At 35.6% G+C, this 25911-nt stretch overlaps 2 protein-coding genes across 3 annotated transcripts in view; one reads left to right on the top strand and one right to left on the bottom strand.

Annotated features, from left to right (window-relative positions):
• Lar (tyrosine-protein phosphatase Lar) overlaps positions 1-25911 on the bottom strand; it is a 781775-nt gene that overhangs the window by 741505 nt on the left and 14359 nt on the right. The window lies entirely within an intron of this gene.
• LOC138856315 (uncharacterized) lies at positions 4639-5760 on the top strand. The gene has a single exon (XM_070107006.1). The coding sequence runs from the start codon at positions 4651-4653 to the stop codon at positions 5266-5268; it is 618 nt and encodes a 205-aa protein (XP_069963107.1). The 5' UTR covers positions 4639-4650; the 3' UTR covers positions 5269-5760.

Genomic DNA, 25911 nt, shown 5'->3' with positions numbered 1-25911 from the left:
TCACCACATCACCTCTCGCAACATTCACCACCTCACCTCACGCAACATACACCTCACAGAACGACACTACCACCCAGGATACACAACACACTAGGCGATCACCCCACCAACCATCAACAAAAACCACGGACACTCGAAGCGGCGGCTCTCTTTTGCGTATCGAAGTCGAAGCGGACACCTCGTCAACGTTGTATTCCCGTCGCAATATAATACATCAGCGGACCTGAGCCGGACAATCCATTTTTTCTCTGTACACATTTACATTTTTTTATACCTTTTCTTTGCGCTGCGTCGCAAGTGTTTTGGTTTTATTGAGTGGCGTTTAATATTTTAAAACAAAAAATTAATAAAACTGTTGCATTTTTAACACAAAGGAAGTGGTGAGTGTGATTTAATTCCAAGAGGTTGGAATAAGATTATATATGGTCCTTCGAGCCGGATGCTCACCCCCAAACAGCGCAAATACAAAAAGAGCCACGGGTTTAGTTGCAACAGCAAATCCCGAAGTGCGAAATCCCGAAAATTGCCAAGAAGCACCATGCTGCTCAAAGGCATTAAAAACCCAAACGCTACACAGCGAAAATCAAAGTAGAGTACTACTACCCACAGCAGTCGTCTCCATCGAACACCGAGGAGAACTGTTTAAACTTAGGGCCTTAATAGACCAAGGATCACAACGATCCTTCATAGCGTCTAGGGCTCAAAATAGGCTTCAACTGCCAACAAAACTAGCCAATTTTGAAATTACAGGAATGGGCGGAAAAGTAGTTCAAAACTCTAATAAAATCTGCTCCATTACCTTAATTTCCCCCCAAGCGGATAAGCACATACAAGCAGAAGCTATAGTCTTACCGCAACTTACAAATATGCTTCCAAGCTATCACATAAATAGCAATCATTGGCAAAAGGTTTCACACCTAAAGCTAGCAGATCCCAACTGCAACACTCCCGCTCAAATAGACCTTCTATTAGGAAGCGATCTCATACCACAGATTATACTCGAAGGTATTGAGAAAATTTCAAATACACTTCTGGCACAAAATACTATTTTTGGGTGGATCCTAAGTGGACTAGTTTCGGAACCAGTTACCACCATGACCACTCAGGTTGAGGAAATCTCAAACGAATACCTCAATTCACAATTGAAAAAATTTTGGGAGTTAGAAGAACTCCCCCCCATATCAATCACAACCCCTGAAGATCAGTATTGTGAAGACTTTTACAAGGCCACAACTACTAGATCAGATAATGGTCGGTATGTCGTACGACTACCACTAAAACAACAATTTCCCAACACAATCGCCTTAGGTCACTCTCGCACCTCTGCTATACAGCAGTTTTTAAGTATGGAAAAAAACTTACTTAAAAAAGGTGAGCTTAAGCCAGAATACGATGGCGTGTTGGAAGAATACCTCCATTTAGACCACATGGAGGAAGTAAGCCCATGCGAAAAAATCGTAAATGGCAAATATTACTCATTTTACTTGCCTCATCACGCAGTAGTAAAGCCAGACAAAAAAACAACTAAAGTAAGAGTTGTCTTTAATGCATCAAGATCTACTAGCTCGGGGAATTCCCTAAATGATATTCTATTTACGGGACCCACGCTCCAACCAGATTTAATGCTACTCATTTTAAATTGGCGTATATTCAAATACGTATTTAACGGAGACGTCGAAAAAATGTATAGACAAATAGTCGTACATAAAGACGATCAAGATTTTCAGCGAATTATTTTCCGAAAATCTCCCAATAGTCCACTTTGCGACTATAAATTGAAAACAGTTACCTTTGGCGTCAACTGTGCTCCATATTTAGCCATTCGAACACTGCACGAATTGGCAGAAAACACCAAGTCAGAATTTCCTCTGGCTACCCAGGTGTTAAAAACTCAAACGTATGTAGACGATATCCTGTCTGGAAGTCACAGTCTTCCACAAGCATACGAGTCACTATCACAAGTGGTAAAGGCCCTCAATACCGCAGGGTTTCCGTTGAAAAAAATAACGGCGAACCACCCTAACATTCTAAAAAATATACCAAATGAAAATTTGTTAGATACTAATTTCCTTAAATTCGAAAAGGAAAGTACAACAAAAACTCTGGGGATCCAATGGAATGCGATATCTGACCAGTTTTCATACACTACAGAGTCAATATCTGCATTATCCGCCATAACGAAGCGACAAATTCTATCCTCTGTGGCGAAACTTTTCGACCCCGCAGGATGGCTTTCGCCAGTTATGATACAAGCCAAAATTCTAATACAAGAATTATGGCTAGATGGAACCGACTGGGACGAACAAGTAAAACCACTTCGTTTAGAAAAGTGGTCCCAGTTTGCAAACAATCTAAACGATATCTCACAGATACAAATCCCACGATGGGTAAATTATGCCCCAGAGCACAAAGTCGAACTACACGGCTTCTGTGACGCTTCTGAAAAGGCATATTGCGCAACTATATATGTTCGCACACAAAGCGACACTGCGACCACAAGCCACTTACTAGTAGCAAAAGCAAAAGTAGCTCCGCTAAAAACAATAAGTCTACCACGACTTGAACTATGTGGAGCGCTATTACTAGCCAAACTAGTGTCCATTATACAAACGCATTTAAACATGGCACAATATAAATTATATCTATGGTCCGATTCCGAAATCGTATTAGCATGGTTAGAAAAACCACCACATGCATGGAAGACGTATATTTCCAATCGAACGTCTCAAATCCTTGACCTAGTAGGATCAGCCACTTGGCGACATGTGGCCAGTGCTGATAATCCTGCTGATCTAGGTACAAGAGGGTGCAAACCCCTGCCTCTTGCCACCAACACACTCTGGTGGAATGGCCCCCGCTGGTTAACAGAATCTCCCGATTCTTGGCCACAAGCGCCCATGCGCAATATAATTGCCCCAGAAAGTCGAAAAATCGACTCTTTTCATGCAACATCGGATGATACTGACATCCTTGAGCGATTCTCATCGTTCCCCCGAGCCCTCAGAGTAGTTGCCTACATGATCAAATTTATAGAGCAGCTCAAAACTAAAGTTACCGGAACACCTCCAATATACCCCCAATGCGATACATTAACGCACCTTCACTTACAAAAAGCAAAAGGCGCTCTTATCGCATCTACTCAAGCGCGCTACTTCAGCCGAGAAATATCATTGCTAAAAGATTCGAAGCCAATCGATAAAAAGAGCTCACTTTTAGTATTAAATCCATTTCTGGACACAAAGGGTTTGCTTCGTGCGAATGGTCGGCTTGTCAACTCTAGCCTGACATACAACGAACGACACCCCATAATCATACCAGAAAAAGCACGGCTTGCCACATTATATCTGCATTATGTCCACATACTGATGCTACACGCCGAGCACCGCCTCATGCAACAAATAGTCCGCCAAGAGTTTTATATTCCCCGACTTAAGCCTCAAATAAAGAAGTGCATTTACATGTGCAAAGTTTGCACAACGTACAAGCAAAAAATGCGAACGCAGATAATGGCAGCACTTCCACCTGAACGCTGCAATTTTGCTCTGCCCTTTACAACAACAGGTGTCGATTTTGCTGGGCCTTTCCAGATAAAGGCTTCAATGTTAAGATCTCCCACTTTAATGAAAGGCTATGTGGCAGTTTTTGTTTGTTTTACGACAAAAGCTGTTCACCTTGAGCTATGTACAAATCTGACGACAGAGGCTTTTCTCGCGGCATTCGCTCGCTTCGTCGGACGGCGTGGTTTTCCCTCAAAAATAATGAGTGACAACGGCAAAACGTTTATTGGAGCCAAAAGAGCCACTGAGAAACAGTTTGTGGACTTTATCAAACAAGTCTCACCTGAGATTGTACAGAAGTACGCACCCCAAGGCATTAATTGGCAGTTTATCCCCCCAAGCGCTCCTCATATGGGTGGTTTATGGGAATCAGCTGTAAAAAGCTTCAAATCCCACTTCAAAAAAGTAGCTGGAAACTACAAGTTTAATTATGAAGAATTCTCGACCTTATTAATTCGAATTGAAGCCGTACTCAATTCACGGCCAATCACAATCCTCTCGCAAGATCCCTCCGATTTCACCGCCCTAACTCCTGGGCATTTTCTCAAAGGAGCACCCATTCTGGCCATACCTGAGCCAGACGTGGAGTCGCTATCCTTATTAAACCGATGGGAAAGAATCAAAATTCTCCATCACAATTTTAGCCGCCGATGGAAAGAAGATTATCTAAAGGACCTCCACAAGAGGTACCGCTGGAAAGCTCCAGAAAAGGCGCCGAAGCTTGGAGATTGCGTGCTAGTACACGATGATTGTCTCCCCCCTACCGAATGGCGGCTTGGCCGCATAGAAAACCTTCACCATGGTTCCGACGGTCACATCCGAGTAGTCGATCTCCGTACGCAAACCGGAACACTAACTAGACCGCTCGTAAAGCTATGCTTTTTACCCACAGCCGATAATACCGAACAAACGTAAATAATAACCCGATAAGAACCAAAAACCGCTAAAATTAATAAATCAAAAAAAAACCTAAATCCGGTAAAAGGTCGATCGAACCAACGACCCATTTATGCCACTTAACGTGGCCCAAATTTCCAACACAAGCATGCGACAAACTTATAATCTAAATAACTTTTTTCCCATATAGATCATTATGGACGGAAATGCACCAACACCAACGCCAGCAATACGTTCGGCCGTTAATGTGCCACGCCCTGGGGCAAATCCTGCACCCCGAACTACGGCTACCACAGCCCCTCCAATCGCTCCAAGTAGTGGCACGCGGCCACTACCCCCGTCAACATCGCTGTCCGCGGAGCAGCACCGCCTCCGATGCCCGCTATGTCGTCGCCCACACCGGTTGCAACATTGCGGCATATTTAAAGGTATGCCACCAGTCCAACGACAGCAAATCGCCCAGGCACATGGACACTGCCTGAATTGTCTGGCGCACACCCATGCAACAACCGCATGTGAGTCAAGGGGGCTTTGTCAGATGTGCGGTGAGCAACATCACACACTCCTTCACCGTACCGCGAGGCGCGACAATGGTCGACTAACTGCCTCCCATCGCCGCGGCGTAGTCAGGCGACTCCCAAGGCAGGCATCAGCACGACCCCGCCGATCGGCACCCCCTCCGGAGCCACGTTCCTGGCGCCCACGCCACAACGCAATTACGCGCCGTAGTCAGCTTAGGCCACAACCCCGCCGTGCCACTGGGCTGAGCAGCGTCGTCTACACGCTGCAACAACTTCAGCGTCTGCTAGGCTAATATTCGCCTAGGGGGGCCGGGATGGCTAAATGAGCCTACGTCGTCCCGAAAACCTACACCAACACACCTCACACATCACTGACACGCAACATTCACCACATCACCTCTCGCAACATTCACCACCTCACCTCACGCAACATACACCTCACAGAACGACACTACCACCCAGGATACACAACACACTAGGCGATCACCCCACCAACCATCAACAAAAACCACGGACACTCGAAGCGGCGGCTCTCTTTTGCGTATCGAAGTCGAAGCGGACACCTCGTCAACGTTGTATTCCCGTCGCAATATAATACATCAGCGGACCTGAGCCGGACAATCCATTTTTTCTCTGTACACATTTACATTTTTTTATACCTTTTCTTTGCGCTGCGTCGCAAGTGTTTTGGTTTTATTGAGTGGCGTTTAATATTTTAAAACAAAAAATTAATAAAACTGTTGCATTTTTAACACAAAGGAAGTGGTGAGTGTGATTTAATTCCAAGAGGTTGGAATAAGATTATATACATTCGTTAAACACATGTCATCATTGGCTCCAATGGCAATCAGTTGTATGTGTGTGTGTGTGTAGTGTGCTTGCCTTTCGGTCCAAAACAATCAACAGGCACTTAATTCACTTGCCAACTGCATACGCAGACCCGCAAAAACACACACACACATACATATGTATATGACATATAAAATCATCATCGTGTTTGTGTGCTGCATTTGGCTTTTGGGCCAAATGTGTTCACTTGTGCGGATTTTCACCTTTTCCATCAGCGCCAATGCAGGCTCACTAATAATTGCATTCTGTGCGTTGTATGCGTACATTTTTGTGTGTGTGTTTGCACATACATATGTCAGTACACATGCAGTTGCAACTACATTCGAATGGCATACTGCCAGTATATTGCGGTTGAGCGAACTTAATGGGCGCAGTGGCTATATCATGTGTGTATGTGTGTAAGCAATTGGTCAATATACTTATATATGTATGAAGTAAAAGAACTTTGCATATTTGCAGGCGTTGTGAGGAAATTGACTTTAGCAACGGGTTGGAGTTTCCTTTATATGTTAAACATGCATTCTAAATGACAACAGCAGATTATAATTAGATCAACATTGACACATTCGTGATTAATTTCTAAGCCGCTTTAAGAGTTTCGGGTTTGCTTGAAGGCGGGTAAAGAGAGAAAAAACAAAAATGTAGAATAAAAATACGGAATTAAGAGTTTATTAGTAATCGGATATTGTAGTTATTTTGTGGGCATCTGCGTGTTGCTTTTTGCCGTAATATAGGACAATATTTCCTCGTGAAAATTTGTTTAAGCTCCCACCATGTTGCGAAGATGTCGTCATCGCTAAGCTAAAATAGAGTGGCGGAGAATTCTGGCTTGTCGCTGCCTATATGCCGCATGACGAGGAGGTGGAGCCACCACCGAATCTGCTGAGGAAAGCTCTGGCCGACAAATTCGAGAGGTGAGTAACTTTTTGATTTTATATGCAGTGGAAACCTCTCTATTTGCGAATTAGCAGGGCGGAAGTCCTTGACGTTGCAAAAACCTCTAGAGAAGTTACTCCCTTGATTTCGTAATGGAGAGTTCTAGACGACCTTCTCTGACCATAGATACATAAGTTATAACTTAGACGCTTTGCACCCAGAATGCGGAACTTATAGAAACTTCAGTAATACAAATAAAGACCTTTATTGCAGGAACCTTTGATCAGCTCTTTAATCCGCGCCCGACAAGGACTCGATCCTATCCGCGGATGCGTTCGATAAGTTCATCGAGGTCTTCAGCTCTATGTGTAGGACTAAACTTTAAAGCTCCTGTCCTTTGGAAACTCAGAAAAGTAAAAGAAAATTCTTTTGGTATACATCGGAGATAACGGAACGCTGTATAATGCAGGACTGGCTATATACTGTATAAATTCGAGCCAAAAAATTTCGCGGAGAGCCTTCTGCTTTGTCCAGCGTTTGCAAGACTGATGTTGAAACATTTCTGCAGTCATACCTTCGTCAAACCAGGAAACATAGGCGAAACTGACAATAGTTGCGTCAACAAATTTGTCGTCGGCTCAAAGCGCTTCGTCGATTCATGAGGGTCTTTATAATCAGTTTGTAGGACTTCTAGGTACCACAACGGACCGGCGTTATAAGCTGTCCAAGTGAGATTCCTGTTTGGATCGATCATTTAACTAAGCTATCATGTTGCTACAAAGTACCGAATATGTGTACCCCAGTGCTTATGGCTATTTTTACCGAAATATCGGTTAATCAGAGAGATTGAAATTCAGATGGTGTTTTTCACGATAATACTGTTTGGACAGTAGATTCAAAATGCGTAAAATCGGGTACCCTAGCTCCCATATACCCAAAGTAAAGATTTTCGAACTTTAAACCTTTGTACCACGCATATTGGTCGATATGTGAATTATCTTAATGAGATTCAGAGAACATCTCTTCCTAACAGTGTGGCCTTATGCCAAGTCGTCCTCAGCAAGATGCAACGAAATTTCGTCACACTCGTAGTGTAATGAATTGCTCCAAAAATAATAATTGACAAATTTAAATATTTGTATTTTTCGAAAAAAAAACACACGAGTGGTTCAAAGCAAACAATTTTGAATGTTGCCACCCCTTTGGAATTTTAAATAAATTGGCGTGACTTAAAAATAATATTTCACCAATGAAAGTATTTTTTTTTGTATTGTTCGAAAAAACACACAGTGGGTACAAAGTAACAAATGTAGAAGATTGCCACCAGTTTTAAAATTTTGTTCAAAATAATTAATAAGATCAAAAAATATTATTAAACGAAATTATGCTGAATGATTTTATGAATTTTTGCTGTTGAAAACAGTATTTTTCCAGAGTTGCCACCTGTTTAATAATTTAAATAAACTTAAGTGACAAGGTAAAAAAATTATTACAATATGGGTATAAAAGTTCTCAAGACGACTTACAATTAAAAAATAATTTTGAGTAGAGTTGCCACTTTTCAACTTTTGGTCAAATGAAATAAATGAAATAAATTTAAAAGGGCTAGGGACTACAGCCTAACAAGTCTAATAATTTTTTTATATTATTTATTTTTGGAAGGGTTGACATCAATACAGCTTGAAATCTATCATCGGACAAGGACTGCTTGCAAGAAATACAAGCTCAGAGGAGAGATTATTAACACTATTGGTGAAACTATGGTGACGTTGGAGAAGTTTGTCTTGTCTATGTACGATAGGTCCATCAGAAAATCTTTGCTAATTTCTGCTAGTGCTCTCTTTGCTTCTTGTGCTCTCTTCTATTAGTTTTTTGGGTTAGAAACGCAGTTAGCAGTTCGGACACCAACCTAATAACACTTGTATATACATGTACTTGTATGTATCTGCTAAGAGTGTGATAATTGTAAATGCAAATCTCATTAACATTATGTTTGACTTAACCGGAAATTTCCATTTATGACAATACATTTTTTGTACCTACGAGTATATTCCATAAAGTTGGAACTAAGTTAGTATTTTTGTTATGCTATATTCTACAATTATTTATGGAAATATGAAGCTTGCATGTATGTATTTGTTGTATTTTGAAATCATTATTTTCGACCTAAAAAATATAATCTAATAAATAAATTAAATTTCAGAGTTAAATCAAAATATGTCTCTTCACCAGAAATCATCAATTTGGGTCTAAAAAAAAATGCTTTATGAAAGTAACTTGACTTTTTGATTTCCGGAAGCAAATTAACCTACAAAAATAAGCAATCATAACAGATGTACCATATATGAAGCTATGTAAACTGCTTACATTCGGCTTGCGCTGCGCTTCAGGTGTGGCTTTTAAGTTTCTGAAACGATTTTCCTCAAAATTTTGTCAATTTTTATTTTTTATTCTCTGAATTTTTGTATATTTTCTCACCCTTAGACATCACGTTTGTTTTGTTGATTGAAGTGTGTCAATGCAAACAAATAATGCAGTGGAGGCAGCGACAATTGACGAAAGCTTGGTACAACGGTGCGTATGGGTAACTTGAAATTTATTTTTGACACACTATAAATGATGTGTATACGCCAAGGTGGCGCGTAATCTTTCTTTTATGTGATTTACTAAAAAAATCATTATCAACGTCAATATTAGATAATATAATATTCGATAATGAGCGTTTGTATGCAGCTAAATATAGTTATATAGAACATAAAATAGGCATACCTGCAGACTGTTTAAATTCAACGAATTCAAAATGAAACCATTAATATATATATATCCTTTGGACAGCGACACCCCCACAGAAAAAACACTATTGAAAACCAAAGTAAAAATGAAAAAGAAATAGTAGAAACAAAGCTAAAAAGGCGCGTCGGAAACAAACACAAAGAAATTAAGAAAAGTAGCATTGAAAGCCAACACGTGACACGACATCATACCTTAAATCGAAACAAAAGCAAACAATGGTTACTTTAATATTGAAACACATCAGAAAACAACTTCACAAATACAAAAGATTCCAAGTGCAAGAATTTGATTTTGATCGGTCAGTTCCATGGCAGCTATATGGTAGTGGGACTCAATCTCAAAAATTTCTTTAGAGATTGCTTCATTGCCTTCGCTCCTCATATTTTATACGGATATTGTAGCAATGCTTTGGATATTAACTAATACCAATTTTTGTGAAGATACCTATTCAAATAAAAAAAGTTTTCTATTCTAGGATCTGAGTTAGATCGGCCAGTTTGTACTTGTATGGTAGCCACATGCTATAGTTGTCCGACATCGGGGCTTCTGTCAAATCTGCAGCTTCTTGGTGAGAAAAGGTATAAAATTTAGTGGTTAAATCGACTTAGCTTACACTCTTATCTTTTATATATATATACTATAGAGTGTCCGACGTTTCTTTCTTGAAGTTACAAACATCGTCGTAAACTTAATATACATTGTTCGGCGAGACTTTTAGTTATAAGGATTTCAGTGGCTTATCAATACTCTAGGGTTAGGGCGTGTTGGCGAAAAATTAAAATTCTATTGCATTTATACGCGCGGCTAACCCAAAGCTGAAACCATTGATAATTCTGAGTATTGATTTGAGTCATATTGGAGTAATACACAAGAATATCGCATATCAATAGTTGAAACATATCTCCATCACATCAGCGACACAATGAACCACGATGAATGGATTTTTGTATTCGTTAAAAAAAAAATTGTCAACTAGCAAGAGCAGGTAAGCACCAACACCGGAGGCTAAATATAGCGTTATTTTAACACTTCCGAAAAATGTTTGCTCATCAAGATAATGTATCAGATCACAAATTAACGAAAACGGTAGCTTAATTGCATGTTTTTAGCATAGAAGTGCTTCCCAAACCACCAAATTCATCACATCTGACGACTTAGCGACTTTTTCTTGTCCTCGGATCTCAAGAAAACTCGCTGGAAAGAACTTTTGCGGCATTGAAGACGTAGACTACAACAAAACTATTTTGAAGTAAAATACAAAGTTTGAAAATCGCTGATATGCTGGATAATAAAATATTACTTCTTAAAAAATACTTTCCAACTTGCCAAACTTGTTAGTTATCGCATTAAAAATAGTCTTTTCTTGAGTCTATATACTACACAGATACCATATAATGATTGATGTAAATTTTCATACAATTTTCATAGACCGTCCAAGTGGCTTTTTACGATACAGACTACTCGAATACTTATGTGGAACCCAGTGCTTGTGGCTAACTTTATACCGAAAATGTCGGTAAATCTCTGAAATATGTATGTTAATGAATCTCTGAAGAAATCTCTTCCTGTCTGTCAAAAGTAGGTAAAACCGAGTAAGTACTTCCTTTAGTCCTCATATACTTACAATAATATAAAGATTTTTGAACTTTCAGTTGACTTTATATCGCATATATTAAGGGTAGTAAAATGAAATCTGTTAGTTTTGCATGAAATTGAGTTCTTTAATTATTACTTTTAGTATCCAGCCTAATTCAAATGGTACCAAAAGATTTTTTGTGTAATGTTTAGGTTCTGGACAATCGTAATCGATGTTTGGACTCGGCGATTTCCATTATTTGATCGATTTTTTTTAAAATTGATCTTCCACGACGATGCCTAGGCCTTTAGAAGGCCCATTGTGAAACCACCGGAACTAAATGTGTATTATGTCATTTCTGAACCACCATGTACTTCTGACGAAGTTCAGCAATGCAAAAAGTTGTATATGTGCAACTGACAAGACATCGACAAGAAACCCTCGACCAAAAGTTACGATTCTTTCCCTATAGAAAGCCTTGTATTCGCATAGATGATGTTCTATTATATATTCTTCTGCTACCTCCTGTTCGTGTATTCAATAACTACAAGTAGTCAAAGGCATATATATTTCCTCTTTAATGGAGCCTAATTATAGCGTTGTGCCTGCTCTGGCTAGTTCATCTGCTTATGAATGTGAATGATATTGGTCTAGATTTTACACCACACCTCATATCCATAATATATTGTTTCGTCATATATACCCAATATTTTAAATTTAGCCTCTCGGATTGCGTTTATATCACATATAACTCATTACAATATATATTGCTTGAAAGCTTTGAACTGTCATAGCGCTTTAACACAGTGGACAAAAGAGGTTGAAATAAAGTGATTTGTGTCAAATTTAATTTGAACGGACACTATGCATTAGGGTGGGCCGAAAATCCGTTTTTTTTAGAATTTTCATTATTAATACCGAAAATATTTTTCTTTGTTAAAAAAAAAATATTTTCAAGAAAAAAAAAATTTCGGTCGACATCTTAGCCTTGCCAAATCCAGTTAAAGTTAAAAGTTTTTGGAAACTTTTTTTCTTACCTTATATCGATCGGAAATTTAATTCTCTCCAAAAAAGGTCCTGTAGTAAAGTTGATAGCTTCTGAGATAATTGCGTTTTTCCTCTAAAAAATGAGATTTTTCAATATGGTATTAATTTTTCTAGATGAAAAAAGTATCTGATCTTATTATTTTCATGGGGAATTCTATTTTATACTGCATAAATGTAAAAACAATTTTTCTAGAGTTGATTTTTACTGAAAAACGACCATTTCGCTATAAGGTAAGAAAAAAATTGTCTAAAAACTTTTAACTTTAACTGGATTTGGCAAGCCTAAGGTCGACCGAAAAATTTTTTTTTTCTTGAAAATATTTTTTTTTTAACAAAGAAAAATATTTTCGGTATTAATAATAAAAACTCTAAAAAAACGGATATTCGGCCCACCCTACTATGCATGCCCATTTATCTACCATGTATTGTTTTGGTAGACGTCTAGAAGTTTCAAGTATGGCATTCAACGAACCATGCAGCGCTTTGAGCTTGTAAGGACATCATGCAAAATTTCACATAGTTGAAAATATATTTTCATATTACACATTTATATTTTAAGGCTATAGCATACATATATTCTTCCGTCGCTACTGCAAATTACTGACATTTATTCAATATTTCAGATTACTATTGAAGGCAAACCATTGTTTTACGACATCAACACTACTAATTACTAAAATATTGGTAATTTGGACATTTAAATCAATTTACAATACTTAACAAACATATTTCCATAGCAACATAAGCCGCGTAGTGCAATTTGTTCATAAATCTAATTTGAACATTTCAAAAGTTAACAAATGCAAATGAGTAATGTAATCCAAACGCCAATGATAATTTACTGATTATGCAAATTTTCTACACGCTTATTTGCGCACATAAACTGCAAAATTAAAATAGCGTCAAATTACGTTAAAATATTGTAAATGCGTATAATATGCATAGCGGTACATAGCCGGAAGCGCAAAGTTTTACATAAATTTTGTGAGAACAGCAGCAACAACTACAACAGTGGTTGCAGACAGCAGAGAGCAGCTGAGTAGCGGCTATTAGCTGCTGCTTTTAATGGCCTGCAAATACGGCGGAAAACTCAATGCTTAGGGCGGAGCGGAGTATGGTGCCAAAAAATACAAACAAAAAAAAGCTACAACAAAAACAAATAAGCTAAATATTTTGCTGAAAACATTGCAAGGATACGGTTAGCGAGGCGCCATAGCAATGGCACCGCGCCGCAAGCAAAAGAGAGAGCTCATCAATTTTAATGCGTTGACGGGTATCATTAAAATCACGTAATATATATACGTATATGTGTGTATTAATATGTGTGACTCTGCATTTGGGTGTGTATGCATGTGTATGTGTGTGTGTGTGTGTACAGAAGCCATATGCAAACACAAAATATTCTATAGTGACGTTGGCAGCGCTTAGTTGACAACCATTATAACATTTTGTTATATTTATACCCAGCACGGAGTACCATATATGCAGTTAGTAGCGTAGTTCTTTACACTCTGAGGTAAACGTCAGATACCTTATAAAATATATATATCTTTATATATTTTTGATCAGCGTTACGAGCACCGTCAGTCTGTATATACGCGTACTAGCCTATAAATTTTTGAGATATCGATCTAATATTTTGTGCACATCCTTTATTCCTCAAGAAGCTACTCATTTGTGGGAATCACCGATATCGGTGCACTACAACATATATAGACAAACTGAACGATTAAAATCAAGTTTTTGTATGCACAACTTTTCTTTCGACAAGATATCTTCACGAAATTCGCCACAGATTATTGTCGAAAATAATGCTACAATTTTCGATCATATTGTTGAAATGGGACTACTATAACATATAGTTGTTATACAAGCTGAACGATAAAAGCTCTTATGTGGAGAATTCTTTTATTTGTTTAAATATTTTAACCAAATTTAATATAGATTATAGCAGAAAACATAGCCACAATTTCAGAACATATTGTTCAAATCGGGCCACTATAGCATATAGCTGACATACATACTGACCGATCAAAATCAAAGTCTTGTATGGGTAACTTTTTAATTTTACAAGATATCTTCACGAAATGTGGCATAGATTATTGTCCCAGAAAATGTTATAATCACCATAGAAATTGTTCAGATCGAACAACTATAGCATATAAATATCAAATTCTTGTATGGAAAATTGTTTTTTTGAGCATTATTATACAAAGTTTCGTTACAGCCGAAAATAACGTTATTTTTGTTGTTGTTGTTGTGGCATAGCATCATTTCAGCTTACAATTTGCATACGCGTTAAAAGCCAGCTACTATTGTCAGTTCGGCTTTGGCGCGCGTTATTGTTGGCATGTACATAGAAGTAATTGGCGCTCAAAAGTATGCAACAGTTTTGTTTGACCAAAATTATAATCAACGCATTGACAAAGCATGATTAATGGCACAACAATAACAAAAATGTTAATAACAACAACAACAACAATGTTAGTTACAACAACAAATAAGTGTTAATAACAACAATTACAGACTGTTGGCTTCCACCGAAATTCGAGTACACAAAATAGTTACATAAAAGCGCCTGAAATTATTTTTATTTCTCTGAAAATCATACTCGCTCAACGAACGCATTGTACGGCTGCGTAACGAGGCGCAAAATTTACAATTTTCCTCACTATGTGCGCGAACAAAAGTGTGCAAACAATAGTGTACCAAACAACAATAAAAAGCCGGGAAGTGAAAAATAACAAAAATGTGGTTGACTTGTATGATTTTAGGCGCTCAAACGCGATGAATTCCATTTCAAACATGCATGTGTATATGTGTGTGTATGTATATGAATGTGTAAGTGTACATACCATACATTTGAGCAGGATTTATGTTGATTTAATTTATGTCCATTGGGCATATTCGCCACAAAATTCAACAATAAACAGCATAAAACTGATACTCGGCCATTGTTTGTTAGGCGCCTGAAAATATGCTTTGGTTATTAGTGTGATTTGGTGTTTGCGCTTGGACAGTTGACAAAAGTTTTGCCGCTTTTGAAACACATAAAGCAGTGGCGACTTTTGACTTCTGTGTGTATGTGTGTGTGTGTGTGAGTGCGCTGACAAACAGAGCACACATGACACAAAATCTGCGTACATATGTAAATACATACACGTGCTCATTATAAATTTACGAGCATCCGCCACGTTGCCTAAAGTGTTCACCCGAATTTCATCTAAATCGAGTAACCGTTGCTTGGGTGGCAAGGCTTTTGCATACAATTTTATTTGTTAGTTTTTTTTTGCTGGTTTCATATTTGAAATTTCATATGCTGGTATTTTTTGTCGTTGTCATTATTAATAAGGTACCGGTTATGGTAAGCAAAAATTATTATGTCACCGCCATTATGAACGACGACCGTTGCAAAAATGTCCATCGAAAAAGTATGCTTTAAAATATATAATTTATGCTATGACATAAATAATGTTCATGCTTGTGACCAGCAAATTTAAGTACAAAATTAGTTTCAAAATAAAATGGAAGCGCACAAAAAAGATCTAAGCTATATTTGGGGCGTTTAAGGGGTCATAAATACTTGGAAGTCAGACAAAACGCGATTTTCTGTGCATTTTTGTTGATTAGATATTATATTTAATAAATAAATAAAAATATTGTACATTTACAGAATTTAATGTACTTTAGCAAACGATAATTCATTCAAATTTTTTTTTTTATTTCCTTGATCCCGTAGCCGATCCGTGAGCTCCAATAAAAAGTGTCTGGCGGTGAGTATGCTTTTTCTGCTTAAAATTATTTTAAAACCAAAACCGTAAAAACAATTTTTATTACAATAGATGAATGAAGGTTATAATCGAAGAATTAGTCAAACGCTGAATTTTTGACATAATGACGGTTTTACAAAAGAAGTCGTTTTTTGTGTAAAAATTTTAATTTCAAAGTGACTTAAAAAATCAAAAATCTTATTACTTCATTACCTGACAAATATGATAGTATGGAATTTTCAAGTTAATCAGTCTAGCCGTTCCGGAGACATTTTCCTTGCCGACTTTGAAGTTGGCTGCCGATTATACCAAGAATATGCTGATCTCTCCGAGACTATTTGCCGGATTAGTTTAAAAATTTTGAAGAATAACCTCAAATATATTTGGCATCCGATGTATATACAAAACAAAAATCGTTTTTTTTGAAATTCACAATTCGTTGTAAGCTCTTAAAAAAAGTACAAACGCTATGCCCAAAGATTTCGAATTTTTTTACCATATACGATCTTGTTATAGTCATAAGCATTGCAGTGCCTAGCGTCTTTTAATATTTCAGGCAGTATTTCAGCTGAAATGCTTTACAAACTAAGTTCCAGTGTTACCATATATTTATGCGCCTGCTTAAAATAGTATTAAACAATTTTTTCTTGTAGTCATTTTGCTGTAACTCACGCAACCTACTTCTTCTTACATTTATGAATTTCGTTAAATGCTTCTCAAATTAAGGCTAAGGGTTGCCATATATGCTTTCGCCTCACATGTGAATTTCTTTAAACATAAAAAGTTATAAGAAAATCATTACATGATTTTGATGGAACTATTTGTATGGCAGCTATATGCTTTAGTTGTTCGACAAATGAGCGACTACTTGGTGAGAAAAAAAATTGCACAAAATTTCAAATCTATTGCTCAAAAACTGAGGCATATGAGACTGACGGTTAGGCAAACCGACATGGCTAAATCGAATCAGCTTGTCACGCTGAAATGACATCATTTTATTACGGAAGGTAAGAACTCAATATTTGCTCCTCAGTTTATACAAGTAAATTGAGGTCAGAAATGTATACTAGTTCGAGAAGCGCTTTAGTTCAAATTAATTAAATATATGGGTATAAGGAGTGAATCGAACAAACAACTGGTATAAATTACATAAACTGGCATAATCAAACAGATATCGTATAGAAAGAGGTTAGGCAATTTGAGTAAGTTATTCATATACTCTCTTGTATAAATTCCACAGGATGTCTTTGCTGTTACTTTCACACCTGAGTGTTTTGACAAGAGCACAGAGCTTATATATAGTAAGCAAAGAAAAAGCGAAGATTATACCTATATGCCATATCTTAGTTAAAACACTTTAATACTTGAAATATGTATATTTTCTCACAGTGTCTAGGTGAAATATAGGGCCTATTTTATTCTACAATTTGCAACGAAAGATTAATCATTTAAATAGTTTAACAAATAATATAAATAATTAAAATATAATAAATTAAATAATATAAAAATGAGAAAGAGCATATAAAAAGTAAGTTGGCTTAAATGTTGGAAGTTTAAATGAAAATCGACAAAAAAACAAAATATGTGCGTAGCGATATATGGTCTAACACACTCGTTTATATGTGACTACAAGTAGATGGAATAAAACGAGCCAATTCTATTTAATTTACTTAAATATAAAAGTGCTTAAAAAGGAACGCCGTGGAAGGTTAAAAAACTTTGCAAGCAGTAATTATAGGTAAGCCTTCTAGTACCGTCTCAAGTTTAAATACAGTTAATTTCAACGAAAATTCTAGTTAAGTACAGTTAAATTACAGTTAATTTCAACGAACATTCTAGTTAAGTACAGTTAATTCATAAGAATAATTCCGGCATAAATTAAATTCAGGCGTCAGTCATGACTGATTTTTTAAATACAATAATATATATAAGATGCAGTAAACAGATTTTAATTTCCAATTTGAGTCAAGAATCAGTAAAATCCCAGTTATTCGAAAACATAATTATTTCTAACTCGAATTTTGACAAAGAAATTCTGGCAACACCGTTTTGTAAAATAAAACGCAATTTTATTATAGCAATTTCTACCTAACTCATTTGAGAATTTAACGGCGCACACTGTCAAATCGAATAATAAGTGATGATGTGTTAGCCTTAAGTGGTAAAATCACATGTGAATTTCAAAAAACAGATTTTGTTATCGAAAATATATCGAATGTAAATATACTTCGAAATATTTTGCAATTCGTACGAATTTTTAACTTGGTATTATAGGCTCCCAAAGCAATAAAGGAGGCTTTATCAAAACCTCGTTTTCAGAGTTGGTGAGGAAGATTTCTTCAAAGCGGCTTAACCAATTGATCAGAAATTTTCACGCGACCATCTTAGATATATTTGTCTGGTAATAAGTTGTCATTTTGTTAAAAATAAAAAATTTTGTCCTTCAATTATTAACTGTATTCATCTTTAGTAATAATATGTGTTTTTTTTTGGTTTTAAGGTTAATTTGAACAGAAAAATTTGACAGACACTAATTTTCGAAAAATTCAAAAAAAAAAATTTTTTTAGTCTTCCAAGTTGATATAGTCTTTGGAGCTTTCAGAGCTTTCTACTTATAACGCGAATATATACTTTCTAATTTATTTTAAATACTATTTTTACCAATAAATAATAATAACTTTTATTTTCTACTGACTTGATTTAACCTGCTTTATGTGCTTTATGTGACAATGTGTTCAATACAAAAACAAAACTACTTTACTTACGTCTAGTAAACTCCTCAATACTTACCATACTTGTACATACATAAATGCAGTTTTAAATCAATAAAATTTTGTAGAAAAGGGTTTGACAAAAGAACCATAATAGCTGAATAACTGTGGTATCAAAAGGTACTTAAGGGGCTTAAAATCTACAATGGAAGGCAGGAAATTGAAAATAAAGTATATGAATTAAATTAAAATAAATATAGTACTTAAGCTTAGCTGGCAGGAAATATATGCAAAATTAGCAGTAATATATTTCAATCTAAGCCCACATTTATGTAAGCTGGGGCAAGCATAATGCAACAAAACAAAAAATAGATACATGAAGAACCATAAATTTCAGAACATACACTAGCGCATATTACAAGCATGTGTATGTGTGGGAACACGCCAAAGGACAGAGGATCAGGTGAAAACCCAAAAATCACGCCTTAACCCACACAAAAACAAAAAAACACAGAAAAATATACAAAAAAAAAACCCCAAACAACATGAGTCTATGAGTTTGTATTTCGCTATGCTTAAATATAGCATTATCCTTTTCGTTTATATAATTATAAGTGTGTGTGCTCTAAAGACCCACACAAAAACACATCTTCCATAAACACTGGATTGCTGCAACACGACACACCTGCTCAACTTACCACACACAAGGTGAAATGAGATAAGTCTAATTGGATGGAGAGTCAGTCGAAAATGTGCAAAATATAAAAAATACAACAAAAAAAAATAAAAAAATTTAAAACCAAACAACGTAGCAACAACAAAAGCTACGCGGTGTTTGTAGCGAAAGCGTATGAAACTAGAGAACGACGAGAGAAATGCCTGCCGTGACCTGACAGCATAAGAATTTTCAGCAACAAAGATAAATTACCTGATGCCTAGATTTATCCGGTTAAAAGTTCAACGACGTAGTTTAGGACGTGAATGTCAGACCAAAATGTCCAACACACACACACATAGAAATGTGAGATGAGTAAATTACAAAGCAGGCAAACAATGGCTCAACCATTGCGCTGAGCTGAGGCAGAAAATTGCGTTGATGGCGAAAAGATTGCCGGTACAGTGAGCGCAAAAAAAAACATTTATAAAAAAAGTGAAAAAAACTTGTTGAAAATTGGTTTTAAGCAACAAATTGAATAATATGTTTATGAATATATTGCGCCATTTAGCTAAAGTAATAATATCTGGTAGAGTTATCAGAGAGTTTGTTTGTTTTACTTTATATTGAGATTCATAAATTTTATGGTAAGAAACTTCAAGTATATTATACATCTAAACTAACTGCTGGTATTAATTATAGGGTAGACTCAAATTGACCTACATATGTATCAGTAATCAGCTTCGATACACCAATTCTCTTGCTCGCTGTGTTTCAGAGTCGCAATTTTATAAAAAAAATTATATGTGAGTGCAATAACAAAATTGCTGACGGCAAGAGAGTTTGACGATACTGCATTAGAGCGGAATATCTGTTGCTCTCTGCCTTTCTGCCTCTTGTTTATGCCAGTCTGTTGAATTTATACCAGTTATTTGTTGGACTCGTCATTCTACAAAATTTTGATAAACGGTGACACATATAACATTTTTCGGTTTTTGGCGTATAGAACAGAGCTTATTATTTTCAGAAAAATCTGAAAGCATAGAATTTAATTAGTTTAAGGATAGTTATATAGTAAACTGTTGCTTGTGAACTAAAATATAGAAAACTATGCTTATACGTAATAAGTATTCATTTAACTAACCCTTTGAGAAACTTCGTTCATTTATAAGCAGATCTTTGTGGGTCATTGACTTTTTAAACATAAACATTTTTTTTAGACACTTTTGTTGAGTTTAGTTTCTTTATGCTCTTTTCAGTTCTTCAAACTTGATAAAATGGTTTTTAGGCTTTTCCATACTTTCCAGCAATAATGCGAATGCAAAATCTTTAATAAGGCCTTATGTTCCATCCAGTTCTACTACTGGAAAATAGATATGTATATATAAAATAGTATGTTTCAACGACAATTCAATTAATTCAAAACTATTTCAACCAAACTAAATCTTTTGGTGTGAAACAGCAAATAATAGCGTGAGACAAGCCTGTGAATAAGGTAGATAAGGAGATAATTCGTTTCACTTATCTTTAGGGAAAAGGTTTTTGGCATTTTCTACCGGATTTAGAATTTGCACTTTAAGATAAATATATAAGTACATTCAAATATAACTATGCATATTAAGATGGGTCAAAAGAAATGAATTTTTTTTTTCGCTTAGTACTCTGAAAAATAGGTTTTTAGACACTCCTAAGAAAGTCTTTGCAAGTATGTGCTCTTTATTGTTATGGAAAGGTTTTTCGCCTTACAATTTTTCAATTATTTCTTATTATAAGACAGAAAAATTCATATCTCGCTTCCAACTACTTGAAAACATTTCGTTTCATAGATTTTATAGGAAATTGAATGCTCTATAAAAACTCTCATAAGATTTTTTTGTAAACCAAACCTTTAAGACCTTATAACCTAACCTAATAAAAAAGTATTAACGGTTAAAGTTTGATTTTTTTAAGGCAAATTTATTTTTTCTTATGAATTTTCTAGCTCATTGAAAAAAATCGTTATAAATCGAAAACTCAAAGTTTTGTAGGAAGTTTACTGCTCTGCAAAAATGGTCACTCCGATCACTTTATCTATCTATACTATCAAATTGTTGGCAGCAAGATCCACAACGAATTTATTTAGAGCATGTGCTGCCAAAGCAGTTGGCGATTTAGTTAAAAAATGGAAGATCTGGAATTGATATTTATAGTATAATATTTCCACTACACATGGCTTTGGGGCGACTTCAACTGTTTCAAACAATATTACTGCTTCCGATAAAAGAAGAACAATGAAGGCGTAGGAATGATGAAGTAAAAAATATTATGATATTTCAAATATTTGCAGAAAAAGTTGCTAGCCAAAAGGGCTATAAGTATGAGATCGGAAATCGGATTTCAAATGTTTTATAAAAAGGTTTGTTGAAAAAAATATCGGTATTAGACTGGAAACCAGAGTTTAATTTCAGCTCTTTTATAGTTTTTCATCCACGAACTCTAGTAATGGATTACATCGGTTCATTTGCCAAGTTCAAATGGTATCTTCTTACTACATATGTTGTAGTAACTCTATTTACCATGGGTATAAACAGGTGGCAGCCACAGCAGCCACCAGCTACAGGAATGAATCGATTTTTTTGCGATTCAGCAGTAATTCTCAGATTATAATTCGGTCCATGTGGCTTCGCATCCATACATCGAGCTTCTTTTTGTATAAAAGTTTATTTAAACGGTTCCAAATGGTTAATTGCGCAATGTTTAGCTGCTCGGTAATCTAAACTGTGCTTATAAGGTGGTTGGACTCCAGAGTTCCAGCTTTCTATTATTTTATCAGTATTTTCGACAGTTGACCTTTCAGATGATAGTGCATCTTTGACATTAAAATTGCCAGAACAGATTTGACGAAACCAAAATTACGCATGACTTACGTATGTAGTTTCAAGAACATAAAAACTATTATTGTTATAATTAGTTCTAAGCGCCTGGCTTGCTTATTCGCTTTTTTCGAAGAAAATCTGTAAAATATGGCGAATTTTCTCTTTGTTGGCGTCCATTTCAGATATGTGCACAAACAATACTGAACAAAGTAATTACAAAACTGCCTGAGAATTTTTTTTGATAATAAATGATATCTTTCTAACGCGAAGTATCATAAACTGATTGGGATTATACCACGCAAGTTACAGATTACTAAAAACATTTATCTGAAAAAAAAATGGATTTTTCTTAGACCTTATATACACGTATAGACTGACCCCTTAGGTTAGACAGAATTTTCAAAAAATCAATTTGTTTTTGTTTTGCACTTTCGTTAAGTGTGATATCTTGAAAATATTCTCTGAAAATTTTAAGTTGATCCGATAATTACTTTTTGAGTTATTCGACAAATAACAAAGAGCGGTCGGGCACTTCAAAGCGCTCGGAAGCAGGTAGCTAGCGGCAGCTGCAAGAAGCTTTAAATGCGTTTTTCTCAAAAGTCTGTTTTTCGAACTGTAACTTCAAAACCGCTCAGTAGATTTTAATGAAATTTATACAGCTTTTAGAATGCATAATAAACTCGGGCCTGAAGGAAGGACTTTTTTTTAAAAAATTTAAATTTTTTAAGACCAAAAAATCCCAAAAATCCAGAAAAAAATTTCCTGAGGCGACCATTTTGTAAATTTTTAAATCGATCAGGCCCAGAATTATCTACTTATGAAACTAATTTTTTTTTTATCCGATTGATTTTAAATAAATTCCAAGGACTTATGATTGCCACCGGACCTCTTTTTGGAAATTAAAGTTATATTTTTTTTGAAATTTTCGTGACTTTAAGCCAAAACATTGTATAATAATGCCATATTACTACCTTTGTAAAATAACATGTATTAGTAACAAAAAAAAATTACTGAAACTTCTCATTTTTTCGTGCCTTTGACTACCCCTAACCCCTTAAGCTAAGCACTGCAACATAGGCCAAATAGTAAGATATCTGCCTAAATAAAATAGAGAGTTGCCCCATTAGTGCAAAACTACGGTTCGGAGGCGCCAAACACCTTAAACCACAAATAAAACTTCCAAAAGTAAAATAGCATTAAAAAAAATCCACAAAATACGATGAGACACGCTTACAAATTTCACACAGAGATCGCCAATCATATGAATTTTATTTCAAATAAACTTAAACTTCCCGACATTCAAAACACAACTGTTTCTTCCATGAAAGTTGATGAGAAATGTGCATCCATCACACATGAAGTACTCATACACGCATAGCTTAAAAACTTACTTGCTACTAACATTCATGGCAGATGCTGTTGGTCACCCCTCCAGTTTGCGCAAAGACTAGAAATGGTGAGGAAACAATTTCAACTGGCATTTTCCGCTATTTCACACGCACAAAAGCAACAAAGACCAGCTAATCGAAAAAAAAGCGTTGCCAAAGAACATGAACTGTAGCTTAGACCATCATTCATCGTCATCAACGCATATTTACAAGCATACAAACAGGCGCATTGCATACATAAGCGTGTATGTTGTGTGTGTGTGTGTGTGTGCATTCATCAGCGCTCGTACGGAAAGTGTGAAAAGTTTACATTAATGGGGTACAATTTAGTTGGCAACAAGAAAAAAAATCAGCGTAGAAAAAAAAATTGAAATAGCACTTTTATTTGTCTTGTTGTTGTTGTGCACAGTTTGCCTGCTATACAGCTTAACTGTACATTGCAAACAGCTATATAAGCCAGTTAAGTTTTTGTTGTTGTTGCGCAGCCGTTAATCGTTTCAACACTAATTACCACTCATTAAGTTGTCTTAGCCCCAAATGTTTAGTAACATGACACATCCCTTCAGCTTTACATTCAACAAATTGCTGCAGCACGAACACATACAAACGAAACTGTGTGAGTGTGTAGTAGTGGAAGCATCAATCTCGTTGCAAATATTTGGTTGAGAAATATGTAATCACGTCAGGGTATGTGCTTAGTCTCATTTTCCATTTCTCAACCAAGAAACTAGTGAGGATCTTATTTGGTTAGAAAGTCTGAGATATTAAAATCGTAAGTAAAAAAGTAGATGTTATTTTCGAAATAAATAATAATTATATTTATAATACTAAACTAGTTTCAATAAGAAACTGATGTCGCATAAAATATGACATAACATGCGTTAGCTCTCTCACGCACGATGAAATTTAAGGTAGAGTAAATTACCCTCAAGAAAAAAAATGTATCTCAAATGTAGAAAGTATTTGCTAGATGATAGCACAGATTTGACTAATAAGATGTTCTCGCAAGAAAACATTCTACTACTACTTAATGAATTTAAACCTGTGTTCGAAGGCTGACTACCAAAAATGTCCCGATAAAGGACAAAAATATAAAAAAATTTAAATAGCAAATTAAAAAAGCTAAGTAAATTGAAACTCTGTGGCTCTGGTAACTTGGTGACTTACAGAAGCCGACGGTTGCTGAAAAAAAAGAGTGATTTATTTTGCGTGGAAACAAACAGTCGTTAGCGAAAATACATTTTGTGGTGAATTACTACAATAGTTATTACTAGAATAGTTACAGAATGTTTGGGAGCCTGGTTAAGATCACTCAGTCGTTTCGCTACTCAAGTGACAGAGTTTATCGTGCTTAGATATATTTTTTTTTTGATGAATTAGTGTGACAGAAAATTTCAAAATTTGTGGTGGGTTTTTTTATTTCTTTAAAACAAATAGTGTAATATGACCGACAACTATTCTTATACCATGTTCCTATCGACACTTAATCACGCGATTTAGGTTCTTGAGTAGATTATCGCACTAATCAACTAGATTTAGCAAATTTCGTCTTAAAAAATTACACTTGTTAATCTCGTCACCGAGGAGATTTCAAGCTAATCAAGTAGAAATATCCCTGTGCGACTCTGATTTAGCACCATCTGTTTGTCAGTAGGAAAATTTATCACATTATCACAGCTGATTTAGACACTACAAACTGTCAATGTGAAGAAACTTTAGCAAACAAATAACATACGAAGTAAAAAATTAAAGCAATATCAAGTAAATAAGTGAAAATAGTAAAAACTAATCTCAAAAACAGTAGAGTAATGTGGAGGATGTCTAGCTTCGACCGACTAGTCAAAAACAGCTGTTTTATAAACCTCCAAAGGCAGTGAGAACAGGCTAGATTAGTGAGTAGATTAAATTTAATCTAATCGCTTCAAATTTTTGTTGAGGATATGATATTACAGCTGTAAAAAATTATTCCACTAAAAGTATACAGCACTTCGAAATTATTTTTGAAAATTTAATTTAAATTAGCAATTCTGTCTCTCAATCTGGAAATAGTTGATATAATAATTTAAACTAAATTTGTAAAGCAATTCACATGAGCCCATAACCTATTTTATTGTAATTTTAAGGAAATTTGATTTAAGATTTGAAAATTTTTGTTTGAACTATGATCAAAGGCACAGAATAGCAAAGTATTATGAAATGCTTGAAATTGATAAGATCATTAGTGGCAAAAACAGTGGACGACATATTTTTTCCAAATTTCGTGAACATAGCTCGTCAAATGAAAGAGTTACCGACATGGTTAAATCAACTCATATCATCATGCTAATAATTTTTGTATACATTTTATAGGGTCTTCGACGTTTCCTTCTGGGTCTTACAAACTTCGTGGCAAACTTAATATACTCTTTTCAGGGTA

This window comes from Bactrocera oleae, chromosome 3 (assembly GCF_042242935.1).
Source record: "Bactrocera oleae isolate idBacOlea1 chromosome 3, idBacOlea1, whole genome shotgun sequence".
In the NCBI taxonomy this organism is placed as follows: Eukaryota; Metazoa; Arthropoda; class Insecta; order Diptera; family Tephritidae; genus Bactrocera; species Bactrocera oleae.
This window is presented reverse-complemented; position numbering and strand designations above follow the sequence as displayed.